At 36.8% G+C, this 22216-nt stretch overlaps 1 protein-coding gene across 1 annotated transcript in view; it reads left to right on the top strand.

Moving 5' to 3' along the window:
• SLC25A16 (solute carrier family 25 member 16) overlaps positions 1-18502 on the top strand; it is a 51032-nt gene extending 32530 nt beyond the window's left edge. The window contains exons 5-9 of the mRNA XM_049645155.1: positions 5019-5140; positions 5501-5567; positions 10175-10337; positions 14015-14083; positions 16610-18502. Of these exons, the coding sequence (XP_049501112.1) occupies positions 5019-5140; positions 5501-5567; positions 10175-10337; positions 14015-14083; positions 16610-16715 (527 nt within the window). The 3' untranslated portion in view covers positions 16716-18502. The remainder of the gene's footprint in view (positions 1-5018; positions 5141-5500; positions 5568-10174; positions 10338-14014; positions 14084-16609) is intronic.
• The last annotated feature ends 3714 nt before the right edge of the window (positions 18503-22216 follow it).

Raw genomic sequence — 22216 nt, 5'->3', positions numbered from 1 at the left:
TATACACGATGGAATACTACTTGGCAATGAGAAAGAATGAAATATGGCTTTATGTAGCAATGTGGATGGAACTGGAGAGTGTTATGCTAAGTGAAATAAGTCATACAGAGAAAGACATATGTTTTCACTCATGTGGATCCTGAGAAACTTAACAGAAGATCATGGGGGAGGGTAAGGGGGAAAAAAGAGAGAGGGAAGGAGGCAAACCATAAGAGACTCTTAAAAACTGAGAATAAACTGAGGGTTGATGGGGGGGTGAGAGGGAGGGGAAAGTGGGTGATGGGCATTGAGGAGGACACCTGTTGGGATGAGCATTGGGTGTTGTATGGAAACCAATTTGACAATAAATTTCATATTAAAAAAATAATAAATAAATAAACAAAAAAAAATAGATCAGCCTGGGGCACGTGGGTGGCTTAGTCAGTTAAGCGTCCAACTTTGGCTCAGGTCATGATCTCACAGTTTGTGGGTTCAGACCCCACCTTGGGCTCTGTGCTGACAGATCAGAGCTTGGAGCCTGCTTCAGATTCTGTGTCTCCCTCTCTCTCTGCCCCTTCCCCACTCATGCTCTCTCACTCTCAAAATAAATAACCATTAAAAAAATTAAAAAAAAATAGATCAACCTTTCTTCTATGAGTCTAACCTGTTCAGACCATCATTAGGCTAACCTTGATCCAAAATACTGCTTGTGTTTAAATTAAATTCCAGAGGCACCTGGGTGGCTCCGTTGGTTGAGTGTCTTTCTCTTGATTTTGGCTTGGGTCATGATCCCAGAGTTGTGGGATCAAGCCTCTTGTTGGGTTCTGAGCTGAGCATGAAGCCTGCTTAAGATTCTCTCTCTCTGCCCCTCTCCCCGCTTGCGTACTCTCTCTCAAATTATAAATTAAATTCCATTACTTCACATGTTATTCAGATTGACTTTCCCTTCATTGTCTAAAGGAATTTAATTTTTGTCATTCTCAAGAGAGAACTAAGGGTTGCGTGTGTTTGCATTGAAGTATTACCTGTATATTAGCTGTGTAGGTTTTTAGCTCAGGTAATGTTTTAATCACCTAGGTAGAGATGCTATGAAAGTTACCTAGATAATAACGTAAGAACAGTCTTTTCCAACTCCTGTATAAGGATGGCAAACTGATGTAGATTTTTTTTTAGAGAGCAGTGGAAGTTTTGAAAGTTAGTATAGATTTAGGTGTGCGCTGATAAAAAATGGATGCAAAATTACAGTAGCATTTGCTAAGTAAATGGGGTAAGATATGTCAGGTCTATTAAGTAATATTAAACAGATACTAAAAAATAATTTAAAACTAAAAAGTTAAATTAGGGTGGGACGCCTGGGTGGCTCAGTCAGTTGGACAACCGACTGCAGTTCAGGTCATGATCTTGTGGTCTGTGGGTTCGAGCCCTGTGTCTGGCTCTGTGCTAACAGCTCAGAGCCTGGAGCCTGCTTCAGATTCTGTGTCTCCCTCTCTCTCTCTTCTCCTCCCCCCTTATGTTCTATCAAAAACAAATAAACATTAAAAAAGTTTTTAAGTTAAATTAGGGCAAGAAAATGGAAATTAAATAAAATCACTTTTACATTGTTGGCTAATCTGAGTCAAAGTTGTGGCATAAAAGTTTTATTTTTATTTGTTAAGACTAATAAAAAGATGAACTTATCTTATTTAAAAGGTAGTATTAACAGCCTGGGCGTGCCTGGCTGGCTCAGTTGGTGGAATGTATGACCCTTGATCTCAGAGTTGTTAAGCTTGAGCCCCAAGTTGGGTGTAGAGATTACTTAAAAATAAAATCTTAAAAAAAAAAAAAAAAAAGCCTATGTAGGAAAAGGAAGTCATGACAATACGTTGCACTCTCCCTTCCCAACCTGGGCCCAGAACAGCTCTGCAAAGAGGGATGGTGAAAATAAGGCTGTTCTGCTGACTACAAGGTAGTGACCAGAGAACACACCTTACCATCCACAAGTACATCCATGGAGTAGTCTTCAGGAAGCATGTGCCTCATGTACTCATAGAGATCCAGAAATTTGCCCTGAAGGAAATGGGAACTCCAGATGTACACACTGACATTAGGCCCAACAAAAGTGTCTGGGCCAAAAGAATAAGGAATGTCCCTCACACTGTATTCATGTGAGGTTGTTCAGAAGCTGTAATGAGGATGAAGATTCATCAAAGAAGCTATAGGTGTTGGTTACCTATGTACCAAGCAGGTAACCACTTTCAAAAATCTGTCACCACTTTTAAAAAATCTATCCAAACAAAAATGTGGATGAGAACTGACAACTGAGTGTCAAATAAAGTTATAAAACCTCAAGGAAAAAAAAAAGATAAAAAGTCAAATGAGAAAGAAGGCAAAATAACACAGAATGCTTTTTGTCCATGAAATGTTGGGGAAATTATCCAATAATTGAATATTCTGATTGTCTAATAATTATCTAATACTCTGAGAAGTCAGGAAAATAGGACTTTTATTCCAATGACTGACATTATAAATTGAAACAATCTTTCTGGAAGACAATTTTTCTATTAAAAGCCTTACTCTTTTACACCTGAAACCAATTTTACTGTATGTTAACTAGTAGAATTGGAAAAAAAAAAAAAAAAAAAAGCCTTACTCTTTGACCTAATAATTCTAATTTAGGAATTTATCCATAGTGGAAAGGATAAGGATGCACAAAAATATTTAGTTATAAAATCATTTACCAAAACCCTGTTCACTGTTACAATATCATATAACAAATAATGGAGCATATATCAAATTAGGTTAGACAACCTAAATGTCTAAGAGGATTGTTTTAATAAATTTTGATACATCCAGGTGATGTTTTTCTCACATGGGAAGATGTTCATAATATAACATACAGTAGAAAAATTGACTACAAAATAGAATTACATATTAAAATTATTTTTTAAATTTACTTTTTATTTTTTAGTAATCTCTACACCCAAAGTGGGGCTTAAACTCATGACCTGAAGATCAAGAGTCAAATGCTCTCCTGAATGAGCCAGCCAGCTATCCCAGAATTATACTATTATCATAATATATATGTGGGCATGTGTTTACATGTGTAAATGCACATGTATAAGGGTTTGGGATATTATATATGTAGGTGGTTATTACTGGTGGATGAATATGTATATGTTTAATTTTATTATCTATTTTTTAAAATTTTTGTACGCTGAACATACATTTCGTTGGTATTTTACAAAAATAGAAGATTCTTACAAAATCAAAAATAAACTATTGAGAGTACATCAAAATAAAAAGCTTTTGGGGGCACCTAGCTGGCACAGTCCATAGAGCCTGTGACTCTTGATCTTGGGATTGTGAGTTTGAGCTCCATGTTGGGTGTGGAGATCACTTAAAAATAAAATTAAAAACAATAAACAATAAAATAAAAAGCTTCTGCACAGTAAAGGAAACTATCAACAAAACTAAGACAACCTACTGAATGGGAGAAGATATTTGCAAATGATATATCCAATAAAGGGTTAGTATCCAAAATACATAAAGAACTGATACAACTCAACACAAAAAACCAAATAATCTAATTAAAAAATGGACAGAAGACATGAACAGACATTTCTTGGAAGAAGACATACAGATGGCCAATGGACACATGAAAAGATGCTCAACATCATTCATCATCAGGGAAATGCTAATCAAAACCACAATGAGGTATCACCTCACATTTGTCAGAATGGCTAAAATAAAAAACTTCAAGAGCGGCACCTGGGTGGCTCAGTCACTGGTTAAGAGTTCAGGGCGCCTGGGTGGCTCAGTCAGGTAAGCATTTGACTTCAGCTCAGGTCATGATCATGGTTCGTGAGTTCGAGCCCTGCATCAGGCTCTCTGCTCTCAGTGCAGAGTCTGGAGCCTGCTTCGGATTCTATGTCTCCTTCTCTCTCTGCCCCTTCCCCACTCATGCTTTGTCTTTCTTCCTCTCTAAAAAATAAACGAACATTAAAAAAAAAAAGTTCAACTCTTGACTTCGGCAGGTAATGATCTCATGGTTCGTGGGTTCTTGAATTCAAGCCCCACATCAGGCTGTGCGCTGACAGTGCAGAGCCTGCTTGGGATTCTATCTCCCTTTCTCTCTGCCCCTCCCTGATACGTGCACACGTCCTCTCTCTATTGCTGTCTCTCAAAAACAAACACACAAACAAACAAACAAACAAAAACAATATTGGCAGGGATGTGGAGAAAAAGGAACCCTTATGCACTGTTGATGGGAATGAAAACTAGTGTAGCTACTGTTGTAGACCGCATGGAGGTTCCTGAAAAAATTAAAAATAGAATTATTATATGATCCAGTAATTCCACTATTGCATATTTACCCTAACAATACAAAGACGTTAATTTGAAAGGACGATGCACCCCTATGTTTATTACAGCATTATTTACAATAGCCAACTTAGGGGAGCAGCCCAAGTGTCCATCAATAGATGAATGGATAAAGAAGACGATAATACACACACACACACACACACACACACACACACACACACACACACACACAGTAAATCCTTGGTTTGTAAGCATAATTCCTTCTGGAAACATGCTTATAATCCAAAGTACTTGTATATATCTTTCAAAATAAATAAAAAATAAACTTAAAAAATTCCTTTGATAGGTAAACATCTCTTCATTTTAGGATTAGAGATAATACATAAAAAGTCAAATATCTTGCCTAGTGCTAGGAGATAGTTTTTCCTTTCTGGTATCTTACCTGGAAATAGACAAGAAATAGAATTAAAAAAAATACTCATCATACACCTACACTGCACTGTTTTGGTGTTAATAATATAACTTCACAGTGGGAAGAATTTCGAAAGAGTTTACAAACTGACCCTTTGCTTGCAAGATTGTTTTTCAACTGATAATATTATGATTTAATTCTGTAAGTAATATCACTTTCGATTGCATTGGGTTTTCATCATAAGTATATTTTGAGAGCACTACTAATGATCGGAAAGAGATATATATTTTCTATTACATTTTTAAGTTTCTCCTTTTTTTTTCAGGTATGACAGCAGTTATCTGTACTTACCCACTTGACATGGTTAGAGTACGCCTAGCATTCCAGGTGAAAGGGGAACACACTTATACAGGAATTATTCATGCATTCAAAACAATTTATGCAAAGGTATTTCACATTTACTTTTCTTGTTTATATTGTGTCTTTTTTTTTTTTTTTTTAATAATGTGAGTTTTATGCCCAACATGGGGCTTGAACTCATGACTCTAAGACCAAGAGTCACAAGGTCTACTGACTGAGCCAGTCAGGTGCCCTTATAATGTGTCCTTATATATTTAGAAAAATATTTTGAAAGTTATATGAGCTATCTTATTTATAGTTATTGATGTTAATAATGATTGTGACACATTTGTGTTTCAGGTTGGGTCCCAGAATAATTTTTTTCATTGTAATGTATGCTTTTGCTTTTTGATGTTTATCATAATAAACACAATGTAATCTCACTTCTACTTTTTCTTCATTCAAAAGGAAGGTGGTTTCCTTGGATTTTACAGAGGACTGATGCCCACTATATTAGGAATGGCTCCATATGCAGGTATTTTCAAATTTGGCAGAATCTTGATCTTTCATTTTTTTCTAAGAATGATTTTTAAATTGTAGCATTTTGTATTTAAGCCCCAATTCCTTCAGGAATTATTTCTTTCCTCCCTAAGGATAACCATTTGACCCAGCACCATAGTCCCTCCTTTCCCCAGTGATCTACAGTGCTACTGCTTTTTTTTTTTTACAGTGCTACTTCTAAAAATAAGAATAAAGTGCAGTTTTATGCACTCTTTATATTTGGTAGGACAAGTCCATTTACCTTATGCTTTTTTTTTTTCCAGGAATGTAGGAACTATAGATATTGTTTCCTGCACATTTTAAAATCCATTTTGAAGTTGCACAAAAACACTTGTTGGGATTTTGAATGAAATTTTATACAGTTCCGGGACATTTTTGTTAGATATATTTATAGATACCATGTAAGCTGTGTTGTGTCTTTTAGAAAATTACATTTTTAGTTTATTACTTGATTTAATTTTATGATTTTATAGCTAGCCATTATCCTACTTGTTGGTATCATAGCCAGCCACTGTGTTACTTGCAGATGTTTTGGGTTTCCTATGTGGGCAATCGTATCCTGTCCACATGGTGTCTTTTTCTTATTTACATTCTAATCCTTATTTCCTTATTTATTTATGTTTATCTTCACTTACTGTACTATGCTAAGGACTTACAGTGCAGCAGTGAATAGAAGTGATGATAGTAGGCATTTTGGCTTATTAATTATTTTAAAGGGACTGTTTGTAATACTTCTTCATTTAGTTTAATGTTCATTTATGATGTTAAGGAAGTTTTGCTAAGAATTTTTATCTGATTTGGTGTTGAATTTTATCAGACACCCTCTCCTGCATTTATGGAGGTAATCATATAGCTTTCTCCTTTAATATGTTATTATGATAAATGATATTAATAGATGTTCTAAGATCAAGTCAAATTGGCTCTGACATAATGACCTTTTTATATCCTGTTGGATTAAGTTTGCTAATTGTCTTTAGAGGTTATACATCTAGGGGCACCTGGGTGGCTCAGTTGGTTAAGCATCTGACTTCGGCTCAGATCATGATCTCCCCGTTCATGAGTTCCTTCTTTGGCCTAAGCGCTGACAGCTTGGAACCTGGAGCCTGCTTCGGATTCTGTGTCTCCCTTTCTCTGCCCCTCCCCTGCTGGCACGTTGTTTCTCTCTCTCTCAAAAAAAAAAACATTAAAAAAAAAAAGAGAAGTGTGGTTTGGGTCTCAAGGTTATATAAGTCTCATAAATGAGTTGTAGAGTATTTCCTCATCTTCCATCTCTATAAGATGATTAGAATTATCTGTTTCTTGAAAGTTTTCTTTGTGGGTGATTTTTTTAATACTGGTTTAACTTCTTAAATGGTTGTAGGACCATTCAGATTTTCTATCTTTTGTGAAACATTTTTGGTAATTCATGCCTTTCTTTACCATTTTAAATTTGACCTTTTTGGATTAATTTTCAATTTTTTAGCAAAAGATTTCCCTTATTTCTTAATATCATTTTGACATCTACTCTATTGCCATGCTCCTTTTTTCACTTTTTTTTTTTTTTGATCAGTTATTTGATTTTGCAAAGAATCAATTTTGGCTTGTGTTTTTCTCTAGTCTACCTTTATTTTGCCTTTCATTGATTCTTGTTCATTTCTTAATTATCTCCTTCTTCGTCATGTTTATTCTTCAGTTGGATGCTTACCTCTTTCATTTTCAACCTTTGGGTTTTTTTATTCCTAATGTGGGCTTCCTACCCACCCCCCCACCCCCCGCCCCGCCATCATGCTTCAGCTGCATCCCATGAGTTTATTATTTTATTAATTGTTTTTACTTAAAATTTGGAAATTTTGAAATGTATACAAAAGTAGACAATAGTATAATGAGCCACCATGCACCTATGACCTATCTTCAAAAGTGATCAACTCAGGACCAATCTTGTTTCATCTGTGCCCTTAAATACTCCCTCCACTCTCATTCCAAATTGTTTTGTTTTGTTTTGTTTTAATTTTTTTTTAACATTTATTTATTTTTGAGACAGAGAGAGACAGAGCATGAATGGGGGAGGGGCAGAGAGAGAGACGGAGACACAGAATCTGAACCAGGCTCCAGGTTCTGAGCCATCAGCCCAGAGCCCGACAGGGGCTCGAACTCACGGACCGCGAGATCGTGACCTGAGTTGAAGTCGGACGGTTAACCGACTGAGCCACCCAGGTGCCCCTCATTCCAAATTGTTTTAAAGTAACTCCACAGTATCTCAGTATTCAGCTCTCTATGTTTTTTAATTTTTTAATTTTATTTTTAAAATGTTTTATTTATTTTTGAGAGAGAGACAGAGCACGAGTGGGGAAGGGGCAGAGAGAGAGGGAGAAACAGAATCTGAAGCAGGCTCCAGGTTGTCAGCACAGAGCCGGATGTGGTGCTCGAATCCACTAGCTGTGAGATCATGACCTGAGCCAAAGTGGGACACCTAACCAATTGAGCCACCCAGGTGCCTCTCTATGCTTTTTTAAAAAGCATAACCACACACTATTATGAACTTTAAAAATATTTTTTAAGTTTATTTATTTACTTTGAGAGAGAGAACGTGAGTGGAGGGGCAGAGAGAGAGAGAGGGAGAGAGAGAATCCCAAGCAGGCTCTGCTTGTCAGCACAGAGCCCCGATGTGGGGCTCAAGCTCATGGACCGTGAGATCATGACCTGAGCCAAAACCAAGAGTTGGACACTTAACCAACTGAGTCACCCAGGTGCCCATAAAAAGTTTCTTAATATCATCTAGTATATTATCATTGTTCAAATCCCTGCCCCCTCCCCTTAACTCATAATTAGCTTTTGGACAGATCCAAGTTAATATTTGCCTAGTATATCTTTTTTCATCCTTTTATTTTTTACTTTCTCATATCTTTATGTTTTAGGTATTTCTTTTGAAATCATTATATAACTGGATATTGTTAAAAATCTGGTCTGTAAAATCTTTAGTTGCCAATTAGTTCACCTGATAGTTATTGTGATTATTGATACATTTGTACTTGTTTCTGTACCTTGCTATTTGATTTCCACCCGAGGCTTTTCTTTTTTATGTTTTTAAATATTTCTTCCTTGTTCACTTATTTTGCCTAACTCTTACCTGCTCTATTATAAATGTATAAATTTATTTGCCTCCTCCTATGTTGGTGGTCTTTAATTATGAACCCATTACTTGATCTGAGTCTCTGAGTTTCAGACCCAGTGATTCCATCTTCTGTAGACCCAGTAGCAAGATGCATCTCAATAGCTTTGCTGCTATTGGCATCAATATGAAAAGTCACTTCACTTCTTTCATGGGCCCACAACTCCCAAATGAGCTCCAGCTTCTATTTTTAGAAGGTGGTGGTGCTGGGGTCCTTGGAGACTTTCTCATTCTTTTTGCAAGACCTGTAGCAATGACAAAGTCATTCAGAATACCTAGATTGCCATTATGCTGGAAGAAGAACTCTTTAATTTTTTGGTCTTATTTTCCTCTCTTTCTAAGTTTTTTGTTTTTAAAATATATTTTAACCTAGTTATAGTATATATATAATTTTGTTTCTTAATTTTTCCCCATTTCCCAAACATTTTTCACATATATCTGTACTCTTCACAAACATCATTTTATTAGTTGTGTCATATTTTCACTGAATACTATTCCACATTATTTAGGTATTTCTAATTTTTTTAACTTACATTTAATTTGCTACGAATTTCACCATTGTGAACTTTTTTAGATTTTAGATTCAGTCTTTAGTGTATGAATATATAAAAGTGTATGAATATTCTAAAATTGTATACTGTCATTTCAAAATACTATAAAGTTATAAGAATTTTGTATAAGGAATAAATGCATATATTGAGGTATTCTCCTAGACTAAAATTTTGTTAGTGCTTATTTCTTGTTAAGCATCAAGTATATTTTAAATATATTTTCAAATTTAGTAGATATCAAGGTATCTTGAATAATGCTTAGTTGATAGGATTGCTTGAATTCTATTCTTGATTTTGTTAATGTAAGACTTTAATGGGTCTATTATACAATCATAAATGTTCAGCAAGCACTAAGTGCATATTATTGATAATTTAATATTTACTAGATTTCATGTGTTTTGTGATTCAATATGAACATTTATCTCATGCTTACCACTCTTCCTTGGAGACAAAATTAGGCACTGAGTTAAAATAACAATTTTTTGTCACTTCTGAATGTTTTGTTTGTATCTTATCACCATCATTGTTATTGTGAATTTAAGTTGTAGTATTTACTTGTAATTATTAATCATGAATTTAACTTTTACTGATGTGAAACCTTGGAAAACTACTTAATCCTATTAATACATAAGGTGGCATTTATACCCAACTACTGCCTTTATTCAGTAAATTGGAGTATAAGTGTATGAAAACCATAGCGATAATTGTTATAGGTATCTTGTTATCTTTAGGTTACTTATAAACATTAATTAAGCCTTTTTCTTTCAGAAATCAGGAAATGTATAGTTTGTTCTTTGAGTTAATTGGTTATTATAAAGAATGGTATCTTTTCATGGTTTATGAATCTTAAGCATCATGGTGAATTTATGTTTTATTTTTCAGGTGTTTCATTTTTTACTTTTGGTACCTTAAAGAGTGTTGGGCTTTCCCATGCCCCTACCCTTCTTGGCAGACCTTCATCAGACAATCCTAATGTCTTAGTTTTGAAAACCCACATAAACTTACTTTGTGGTGGTGTTGCTGGAGCGATAGCACAAACAATATCGTAAGTTTCTTCATTAACTTAATCCAATCAAATTGCAGTTTTTCAATCTTGATTTTCAGCATTATTCATTTTAATATATATATATATATATATATTTACCACTTTGCAGATCTTCTTTTTCTTTTTTAACTTTATTTTTTATTTTTTAAAATTTACATCCAAATTAGTTAGCATATAGTGAAGCAATGATTTCAGGAGTAGATTCTTTAATGCCCCTTACGCATTTAGCCCATCCCTGCTCCCTCTCATGTATATATATGTATTTAATGTTTATTTATTTTTGTGAGAGAGAAGAGAGAGAGAGAGAGAGAGAGAGAGAGAGAGAGAGAGAGGGAACGAGTGGGGGAGGGGCAGAGAGAGAAAATGACAGAAGATCCAAAGTGGGCTCTGGGCTGTCAGCAGAGAGCCTGATGCAGTTCGAACTCATGAACCCTGAGATCATGACCTGAGCCGAAGTCAGATACCCAACTGACTGAGCGACCCAGTCACTTCTCTTGCATTAAATCTTGAAGACCTCCTTTGTGTCAGACAATGTACTAGGTTTTGGGACATTTGCTGAATATAGATAAAGGGATTGCTGTATTGTAATTGAAAAAGTAGCTTCAAAGGATTTCCCTAGTCCAAGAGAGATTGTGTAGATGAGATAAAAAGAGGCTGGAACACTAAGAAGCAGGAATTTTTCAGGAAGAAGAAGAAAAGCTTTCTGTGACTGAGGAGTATCCTGAAAAACAGGATGTAGTATTGTCACAAAGACAAAAAAGAGTATCCAATGGAAAAGAAAAATCAAAGTAATATAAGTACTGAAAAGTAAGGTGCTCATTGGATTTTACAGTCAAGGATTACTTGTATGAAAGCAGATTCCGTGTACTTGTGTGTGGAAGCAGATCATACTAGGTTGAAGGTAAAGAAAAAAAGGTGGTGGTTTACTTTTGGCAATCTGGCTGTGGAACCTTGCGCATTTGTAGAAACATGATCACCTCTAGTTATTTTGATTCTCTTCTTGCTCTTACCTTTTTCTTTACTACTACTCACTCCCAATCTAGATCCTTAAAATCTTTTCTTTCCCATTTCTTTTCTTAAACTGTATTCTATACCCATTGACTCTTACCAGGTCCAAAGGCTCCCTCTTAGTTCTTTTGCTTCCTTCCAATTGTTCTAGTTTCTTCATTTTTGTAAAATTTTTTTAATATTTATTTTTGAGAGAGAAACAGAGTGCAAGTGGGGGAGGGGCAGAGAGCTAGGGAGACACAGAATCTGAAGCCAACTGCAGGCTCTGAGCTGTCAGCACAGAGTCGGACACAGGGCTTGAACTCACAGACCGCGAGATCATGACCTGAGCCCAAGTCGGACACTCAACCGACTGAGCCACCCAAGGCGCCCCTAGTTCCTTCAGTTTTGTAACAGTACCTCTCCTTGGCCATCTGCCTTCCCAACCCACCCACCCCCGCCTTTTCAAGTATCTTACTGATTCATATCTTCCTCTTTCTTCCTATCCATGCTGATATTTTAAGGCGCAGCCTGGCTCTAGTCCTATGCTCTTCCCATAAATGTGTAGAATAGCTCATCTATCTTTATGGTTTCAGTGGTCACCTCTGCACAGATAACAAATTTTATTTAATTCTCCATTACTTCCTCTCCATTACTTTTGTAGCAAGCTCTTAGATATTTCTGCTTGGACTTCTGCCATCAGGGCAAACTCCATAGTTCAGATATTAATTCCTTTTTTCCTCTTGGTGACAATCCTCAGCTCCCAGCTTTCTTATTTGTTATTGATAACCATTAATCTTCTAGCCCTAATAATACCTTGAAACCATTTTTCACATTGTACGTATCCAAATACTCACTATGTCTTACTGTTTGTTACTGTAGAACATTGCCTAGAATGCTATTTTCTTTCTTTCCCATTGTTCTTTCCTGTATTCTAATCCTTGTACCTTGTCTTCTTACATTCTCTCCCTTCTACTAACCAATTCCTTCTACTCACATACGTCTTTTCCGGCTTGGAAACTGAATCCTTCAGACTAGGTTTTTGTTCCCTTGATTCCCATAAAATTTCTTCTTCTCACTACCCCATTAAAAAATAATTCCTGGAGATGCTATTGAAATGCATACAGAACTTCAATTATTGGTAATGCTATTTCTTAAGCTGTTTGGTTAAAAAAACATGCTTTTTAATTATTAAAAAAAGTTTTTTTACTGAGAGGCAGAGAGAGACAGAGTACAAATGGGGGAGGGGCAGAGAGAGAAGGAGACAGAATCCTAAGCAGGCTCCAGGCTCTGAGTTGTCAGCACAGAGCCCGACACAGGGCTCGAACTCACAAACCATGAGATCCTGACCTGAGCCGAAGTTGGACACTCAACTGACTGAGCCCCCCAGGAGTCCCACATGTTTTTTTAATTATAACATATCATTATGAATATAAATATAGGCAGCTCTTCCTGCCCACGGGTCCTGTCCCCATGCTTTGATAAAATCACCTTATCACTATTTTTGTCATATATCACTTAAGTATATGTTAGGTACCATGGAGATCTTTGAATAGGAAAGTAAAAAGCAGCTTTGTGACACTTGAGAATGTAGGATTCAATTTTCTTAATGTTGGGATAGCAATACCTATTTCATGCAATTATGAAGATGGAATGAGATAAATTACATAAATTGTTTAACTACATTGACAAGTAGTCAATATTAGCAAAATAAAAGTAATTTAAAAAAATCACCTGGGGTCCCACTCTTAAGAGAGATTCCTTTTGTATATTTCATTTCAGGCATTTTATTTTATTTTATTTTATTTTATTTTATTTTAGTTAAGTATACCTAATTTGAGAGAGAAACAGAGCATGAGCAGGGGAGGGGCAGAGAGAGAGAATCCCAAGCAGGTCCCACACTGTCAGCACAGAGCCCAATGTGGGGCTCAGGCTCATGAACTGTGAGATCATGACCTGAGCTGAAACCAAGAATTGGACTCTCAACCAACTGAGACACCCAGGTGCCCCTCAGGCAAATTTTTTAACAGAATTTTCTCTGTTCTCTAAATGCAGTATCTGTATTGTTAATTTTTGCCTTTAAGGAAAATTTTTTGTTGGTCTACTGTATACAAGGGGGCTTGCTGAATATTTTTAGAGTAGTGGTTCTTAACTAGAGGTGATTTTGCCTCCAGTGGACATTTATTAATATCTGGAGACAATTTTGGCTGTGACAGCTGGGGTTATGCTATTGGCATGGAGTGGGTAGAGGCCAGAGTGGGTAGAGTGGGATGTGCTTAAACATCTTACATTGAATAGGATAGATCCTCACAATTAAGAATTATCTAACCTAAAATGTCAATAGTGCCAAAGTTGAGAAACCCTGTCCTAGGGTTCCAACAATGAAAAATACCCAGTTTGTTTCTTCAGAAAGTGGCATTGAATTTGGCCTTGAGGAATGAACTCTATATTGTGGTGATGAGAGAGAATCATCTAACCCAATAGAACCACATAAGCAAAGGCAAGACCTCTTTATTGCTGTTTGATTGTATTCATGTGCTTATGTCCTGACTCCTAAATTAGACAAAACAATAAAGGTATAAGAACACATTATTTCCTAGGGAAATAATATGTAGGACTTTGTATTCAATAATTGTTGAGTAGAATGCTAGAAATCATTTTTATATCCTTCTGCCTTTTTCTTCTTTTAGCTACCCATTTGATGTAACTCGTCGGCGAATGCAATTAGGAACCGTTCTTCCAGAATTTGAAAAGTGCCTGTAAGTTTTCCATTTGTCATTGTTCATTTTCTTTAGGAAATGTAATGTGTAAAGTAGGTATAGAGATAGGACTGTGGTCTTACCAGTAGTTCAGATCTTCCATAGTATCCTTTGGTAAATTTACAAACTTTCAATCTAGTCCCAATCCCTATATATATATTTATTCCATAAATATATATATATTTAATGTTTATTCATTCTTTTTTAATTTTTTTTTAATGTTTATTTATTTTTGAGACAGAGAGAGACAGAGCATGAACGGGGGAGGGGCAGAGAGAGAGGGAGACACAGAATCGGAAGCAGGATCCAGGCTCTGAGCCATCAGCCCAGAGCCGGACGCGGGGCTTGAACTCATGGACCGTGAGATCGTGACCTGAGCCGAAGTCGAATGCTTAACCAACTGAGCCACCCAGGCGCCCCAATGTTTATTCATTTTTGAAAGACAGAGAGACAGAGCACAAGCAGGGGTGGGGCAGAGAGAGAGGGGGACACAGAATCCGAAGCAGGCTCCAGGCTCCAAGCTGTCAGCACAGAGCCTGACGCGGGGCTCGAACTCACGAACCGTGAGATAATGACCTGAGCTGAAGTCCAACGCTTACCTGACTGAACTACCCAGGCACCCCAAGTCCCAATCCCTATTAAAAATTTCACTTTAGGGGCACCTGGCTGGCTCAGTTGGAAGAGTGTGCAACTCTTGATCTTGAGGTTCTGAATTTGAGCCTCATGTTGGGTGAAGAGATTATTTAAAAGTTTGTTAAAAATTCACATTAGGGGCACCTGGGTGGCTCAGTTGGTCAAGTGTCAGACCCTTGATTTTGGCTCAGGTCATGATTTCATGGTTTGGGAGACTGAGCTCTGAGTCAGACTCTGCGCTGACAGCTCTGAGCCCACTTGGGATTCTCTCTCTCCCTCTGTCTCTGTCCCACCCTCACTCACTTGCACATGCGCTCGTGCGCATTCTTTCTCATTCTCTCTCAAAAAAAAAAAAACATTTAAAAAATCACTTTAGAGCAGCTTGGTTAAATAGAAATATAATGTGAGCCACTTATATAATTTAAAATTTCTGGTAGCCACATTAAAAAAAAAGTATAAAAAAACAGATGACTGTTTTAAAATCTTTTAATTTAGGGGCACCCGGCTGGCTCATTGTGAGGAGCATGCAACTCTTGATTTTGGGGTTGTGAGTTCGAGCCCCATGTTGGGTGTAGAGATTACTTAAATAAATAAACTTAAAAAAAAGTTAAATATTTTAATTTAACCTAATATATCAAAAATATTATCACTTCAACATCTCAAGACTTTGCATCCTTTTTTTAATACTTTGTTTGAGGGGCACCTGGGTGGCTCAGTCAGTTAAGCGCCAGACTTTGGCTCAAGTCATGACCTCACGGTTCGTGGGTTCGAGCTCCACATCCGGCTCCGTGCTGACGGCTACAGCCTGGAGGCTGCTTCAGATTCTGTGTCTCCTTCTCTCTCGCTGCCCCTTCTTGGCGCGCTCTCTCTCTCTCTCTCAAAAACAAATAAACATTTTAAAAAATTAAAAAAATAAAGAAACTAAGTGTTTGAAATCCAGGGTGTATTTAATACTGACAGCACATTTCAATTTGGACTTGCCACATTTTAAGTGCTCACTAACTATGTATGGCTAGTGGCTACCATCATTACCCAGCACAGCTCTAGAGTTTTCTATAATCTGTAGAGATTTAGAATCATTCTGTTTTCTGGGTGGTGTGTTGTTCCTCAGGGCAAGAGCAGAATATTTGCTCAGGACTTTGAATTGCCTTTGAATTGCCTAAAAGGTTTTTTGAAGATTTTAGTCCAGATTGCCTATCAAAAGAGAAAGGCAAAAGCCAAAATGTTTGAAAGGAAGGAACACTGAAACTAGAAAGTCTTTATTGCCTATATCTGATAGTCCTCTAACCTTTAGTTCTATAACCATCTGCTAGTTGTAGTATAAAAGTTGAGTTGAAATGGAAGCTTGATGGGCAACTGAGCATACATCCGTCAAAAAGAATACATAAATATTTCAAATATTTTTATGATATAGTGTTGCCAGTAAATTTTACATAGTCCAAACAAAGTAAATTGTATTAATCAGCCGGCAATTCTGTGTATAATGCTTGTACTTGTTTGGAATGAATTGCTGTTTTATGGTGACTTTTCACCTTGTTTTAACACTTGCTTTCCAAAAGCTATTCAAGATGACATTTTGGCTTTTTTTTTTTAAATGTTTATTTATTTTTGAAGGAAAGGGAAAGAGGGTGTGTGGGAGGGGCTGAGAGGGAGACAGAAGATCTGGTGAGTAGAGGAGGGGCAGAGAGAGAAGGAGAGAGAGAGAATCCCAAGCAGCTCCTCACTGTCAGCACAGAGAGCTATGTGGGGATCTTAGTCACGAACCTGTGAGATCATAACTTGAGCTAAAGTCAGATGTTCAACTGACTGAGCCACCCAGGTGCCCTTGACATTTTGACTTCTTTTAAAAATGCTATTATGGATCCTGAAAATATCTCATCAGTGGGCATAAAGGTGTCATCATTTAACTATTGTCTTTCAGTACCATGTGGGAGACTATGAAGTACGTCTATGGACACCATGGAATTCGAAGAGGATTATATCGTGGCTTATCTCTTAATTACATTCGCTGTATTCCCTCTCAAGCAGTGGCTTTTACAACATACGAACTTATGAAGCAGTTTTTTCACCTCAACTGAAGAAAATCGTGATTTCTTTTCCTGAGTAAACTCTCACAGGGAGACATAAATGTTCTTTTAATTTTGAGGGGAACATTACTTGAAGGGGGCTATTTGCCTAGTCACAGGAACCACTGGTATTTTAGTACTTGATTTTTTTATTCATAACAAATCAAAAGTGCTTACCGTGCTTTTTGATGCCAAAAGTTATAACTGAGAACATTGAAAAAAATTCCTAAGCTGATGCTGGCTAATCAGTTAGGTTATTTGAAACTGTTTTAAAATGTTTTTTGGGAGTAGCACTAACTTAAAATGGGATTCAAGAGGTTGCCATTAGGCTTTATCATGCTTTAATTCCAAGCTTTAAGTATAATCATGATTTTCAAAGACTCTAACATTGGTTATTATTATTGTAATAAACAGGCTTGGTTATATTGCAGCAGAATGATGAGAACTGAATTTTTATGTTTATAAAATGTAGCTTAGGGGGCACCTGGCTGGCTCAGCCAGAAGAGCATGCGACTCTTAATCTTGGAGTCATAAATTCCAACCCCATGTTAGGTGTAGAGATTACTGGGGCGGCGGGGGGGTGGGAGGGAAGTAGTTTAGAAGCCAGCATTGAACATTATTCTTAGTATCTCTCTTCTCATAATTCTGCTCCACTGCATAAAAGGACTGACACTTTTTCTCTTTGTTTTTAAATAAAATAAATGCTGTATTTAAAAATTAGCCTTGTAGAAGCTCAACAATAAATGAAGAATTTTCAGGTGTTGCTCAAATGTTATTACTAGGTACTATGACTGACTTAAATTTGTTTTTAAAAGTCAATATATTTCCCAAAGGCAGTAATAATAAATACTGAATATCTTTGCTCTCAAAACAGATTAGCATTATAGATTTGTTTTTGTTAGATGATTTGGTATATACTAGAAAACTTATTTAAGTGAACTGTGAAATATCTATTAATATAGATGTGAATGTCAAAGAATGTTTCTAAGGTATTTTGTCATGATACATCAACTAGTTCTTCCATGTAAAATAATTTTAGTGCAATATAAACTTAAGTAGAAACATAAAACTGATTTGATTTGCTATCCTTTATATTAAAATGGTTTAAAATATAAGAATTCCATTTATTGTGTTTAGAGTACCTTTTATCTTTTACTGTAAGCATGACAGAAGTGGAAAGGGAACAAATACAGTTCTGTCCTCAGACATAGCAATTTGTAGAATTGATGTGATTTTTTTTGATCAATGCAAACTATTTTAACTGCTCTAACTTTATAATTTTTTTTATTGAGGTAAAATTGACATATAACAATATATTAGTTTCAGGTGCACAATGTAATGATTCAATATTTGTATTTACTGCAAAACAATCACCACAATAGTCTAGTTACCATCTAATTGATGTGATTTTTAGGACATTAGAAAACTAAATCGAAAAGTGTTACTTCTGCTTCAATTTTAATTTTGTTTGCATAAAAGATTTCTTGTTATACTTTGGTAAAAATTAGATGAACTGGTTTCATTTTCAAAGTCTTTATTTTAAAATAAATATGTGTCTTTGTATGATTTGTAAGTGTACCCCACAGGTAGAAATACGTGTGTTCTTGAAAGTATTTTGTATATTTTCATTTCTGGGCTATATTGTAGCTAAATATTGTTATCAAGTCACAAGATAATTTAAATGTACGAAATAAATATCTCAGTTATGTTATCAATAAAAGAGGACTGCAAATATTTTTTTAAATAAAAATTTGCATTCTATGTTACAGAATTTTATTCATATTTGGATCATTATTTCTCTTTTTTAACTATTCACATTATTAAAGCACAAATGATAAACATCAATAGTCAGAATGTAAGAATATTTAAAATAATGACTATAGTTATATTTGATTTATTTCAGATTGATGACCCAAAGTGTATCTTGCCAGGTTATCTTCCACTGAAGATTGACTATTTCTGTTTTGATTTCCATTGTTACTCTTTTACTGCTTTTTTTGAGAATACCCCTTTGATCTATAGAATGGGACAGTGGTCTGGTCTAGGCAGTAAGTGAGGTACCACTCCTAGTTTTCAAGGGTATGGAGTTAGAATGGTTAATGGGTAGGGGTGCCCGAGTGTCTCAGTCAGTTAAGTGTCCGACTTTGGCTCAGGTCATGATCTCGAGGTTCGTGAATTCAAGCCCCACATTGGTCTCTTTGCTGTCAGTGCAGAGCCTGGTACCTGCTTCGGATCCTCTGGCTCCCTCTCTCTCTCTCTGTCCCTCTCTGGCTCACGCTCTTTCTCTCAAAAATAAATAAACATTAAATAAATAAAACTTTTAGGGGCGTCTGGGTGGCTCAGTCGGTTAAGTGGCCGACTTTGGCTCAGGTCATGATCTTGCGGTCCGTGAGTTCGAGCCCCGCGTCAGGCTCTGTGCTGACAGCTCAGAGCCTGGAGCCTGGTTCAGATTCTGTGTCTCCCTCTATCTGACCCTCCCCCGTTCATGCTCTGTCTCTCTCTGTCTCAAAAATAAATAAATGTTAAAAAAAATTTTTTTTTAATAAATAAATAAAACTTTAAAAAAAAGAAAGTTTAATGGGTATATATAATAATATCTTACACTATTCTCCCCTTGGGTATTCAACATCCATTGTGTGTCAGGCATTGTATCAGCATAATGGGGGGCTTACCTTGGGAGATCTGTTAGCTGTACTTATAGTCTGATTTAAATGTTCAGTAGCATCTAACACCAGGTATCTTTCTAATACAGTATGTACCACGCTTTATGGTAATTACCTTTTTACCTGTGTCCCCTGAACTGGTTCTCTCCAAAGCAGAGCCATGCCTTCATTTCCTATAAGGAGCACAGGATGTGGCACCATAATAGGTGCTCAGTGATGTATACTGATGGGAAAAAGGAAGGCTCAGTCCCGTTTTTGGAGACCTTATGTTCAGTAGGCAGAAATAAGGCACAATTAGACCATGGGAAGAACAATTAAGAAATTCATTTGTTTTGTTTCATAGAAATGTCTTGTTACTGGGGCGCCTGGGTTGCTCCTCCAATTAAGTATCCAGCTCTTGGTTTCGGCTCAGGTCATGATCTCACAGTTTCATGAGTCTGAGGCCCACATTGGGCTCTGTGCTGGGATTCTCGCTTTTCCCCCTGCTCATGCTGTCTCTGTCTTGAAAGAAAGAAAGAAAGAAAAAGAAAGAAAGAAAGAAAGGAGGGAGGGAGGGAGGGAGGAAGGAAGGAAGGAGAAAGACAAGAAAGAAGAAAGAAAGAAAGAAAGAAAGAAGAAAAGAGAAAGGAAGGAAGAAAGGAAGGAAGGAAATGTTGCTAATTTGAGCAAAGATGAATGGCAAATAATAAAACCTGTATTATGTGAATAACGCATTGCCTTGAGGAGTTGGGCCAATGATACCTGACATACTTGGATAACAACTGAACACTTTACACAATTCCTCACATCAATTCTTTGAATAACAGACACCGTTAGGCCTTAGAAATTGATGACAAATAAGTCATGCATATTTCCTGAGGACCTACTATGTTCCGGGTTTTGTTTTATGCACTTTCAATGCCTTAACTCTATCTCTACAACAACTATAAGATAGGTACTATTTGATACCCCTTTTTTACACATGGAATAACGGAGGCCCAGGGAGATCAAATAACTTGCCCAAATTCACACAGTTAGTGGTGGATCTAGGATTCAAATTCAGCCAGTGAATCTACAGCCTACTCTACTAGCCATGATGCTATATTTCAACACAGTAGTATCCTATTTAAAAACATTTTTTATGTTTATTTTTGAGAGAGAGAGAGCAACAAGCGGGGGAGAGGTAGAGAGAGAAGGAGACACAGAATCTGAAGCAGGCTCCAGGCTCTGAGCTGTCAGCATAGGGCCTGATGTGGGGCTCAAACCCATGAACTGGGAGATCACAACCTGAGCGGACGTTGGATGCTTAACCGACTGAGACACCCAGGCGCCCCAGTAATATCCTATTTAGATGACACTCTAACGTCAAATAAATTTGGAACATGTCAATAAACATAAACTAATCAATAAAATTATGATAGTTTATGGAAAATGCTTTTAAGTAAATAGGCCACATTATAGAGAATAATTGTTGGGTGTAAGGATCAGAGAGCTACTTTAGAATCATCAGGGAAAAGTTTCTTTAATATGCTATACTTTAAGCTGACACATGGAGGATAAAAAGGAAATAACTATGCAGAATTGTGGGGGCAGAATGGCCTCAGGTGAAGAGAATAGCCTTAAACAGGAAACAGCTTGGCTTGCATAGGAATTGTCAAAAGTCCACTGTGAATGAAACTTTGTGAGTGAATGAGTAGCAACAAATGGGGTTGGAGAAATAGACAAAGGCCAGACCACTGAGGGCTCTAAAGGATATGGTAATAATTTTGTTTTTTATCCTAAATACAATGGGAAATGCTTGAAGGTTTTCAGCAGGGGAATAAAACTGTCTGATTATGTTTTTACAAAGATCACTCTACTTTGTCCACAAAGTTTGCAGGTAAAACAGAAATCAGAAGGGGAACCTGGGTGGCTCAGTCAGTTGAGTGTCCAACTTCGGCCCAGGTCATGATCTCATGGTTTGTGCATTTGAGTCCCACTTCGGGCTCTGTGCTGACAGCTCAGAGCCTGGATGCTTCAGATTCTGTGTTTCCCTCTCTCTCTGCACCCCCCCCCCCCCCCCCGGCTCATGCTCTGGTCTCTTTCTCTCAAAAATAAATAATAAATAAATATAAATAAATAAATAATAAATAAATATAATAATAATAAATATAAATAAATAAATACCTTTTTTTTTAATTAAAAAAAAACAACAGAACTCGGGTGTCTGGGTGGCTCAGTTGGTTGTGTGTCTGACCTCAGCTCAGGTCATGATCTCATGGTTTGTGAATTTGAGCCCCACATTGGGCTTGCAGATGCAGCGCAGAGCCCACCTCGGATCCTCTGTCCCCCTTTCTCTCTGCCCCTGGCCTGCTCACGCTCTCTCTCTCTCAAAAATAAATAAACATTTAGGAAAAAAAGAAAACAGAAATCAACAAAATTTAAGACAACGGATAAAATTACAAACCCCAAAATTGGTGTTTTGAAAAGATCAACAAATTGGTAAGTTCCTAGCTAGACTGATAACTAAACAAGAAAGAATATAAATTACTAACACCAAGAACTAAAAAGAGGTGTCTCAGTTGGTTGAGTATCTGACTTTGGCTCAGGTCATTATCTCTTGGTCAGTGAGTTCGAGCCCCATATCAGACTTTGTGCTGACAGCTCAGAGCCTGGAGCCTGTTTGCGATTCTCTCTCTCCCCCTCCCCCAATTGTGTGTGCACAAGTACTCCTGTGCTCTCTCTCTTAAAAATAAACATTAAATGGGGCACCTGGGTGGCTCAGTCAGTTGAGCGTCCGACTTCGGCTCAGG

This window comes from Panthera uncia, chromosome D2 (assembly GCF_023721935.1).
Source record: "Panthera uncia isolate 11264 chromosome D2, Puncia_PCG_1.0, whole genome shotgun sequence".
In the NCBI taxonomy this organism is placed as follows: Eukaryota; Metazoa; Chordata; class Mammalia; order Carnivora; family Felidae; genus Panthera; species Panthera uncia.
Note: the sequence above shows the minus strand (reverse complement) of the source record. Positions and strands in the feature narration are given on the sequence as shown.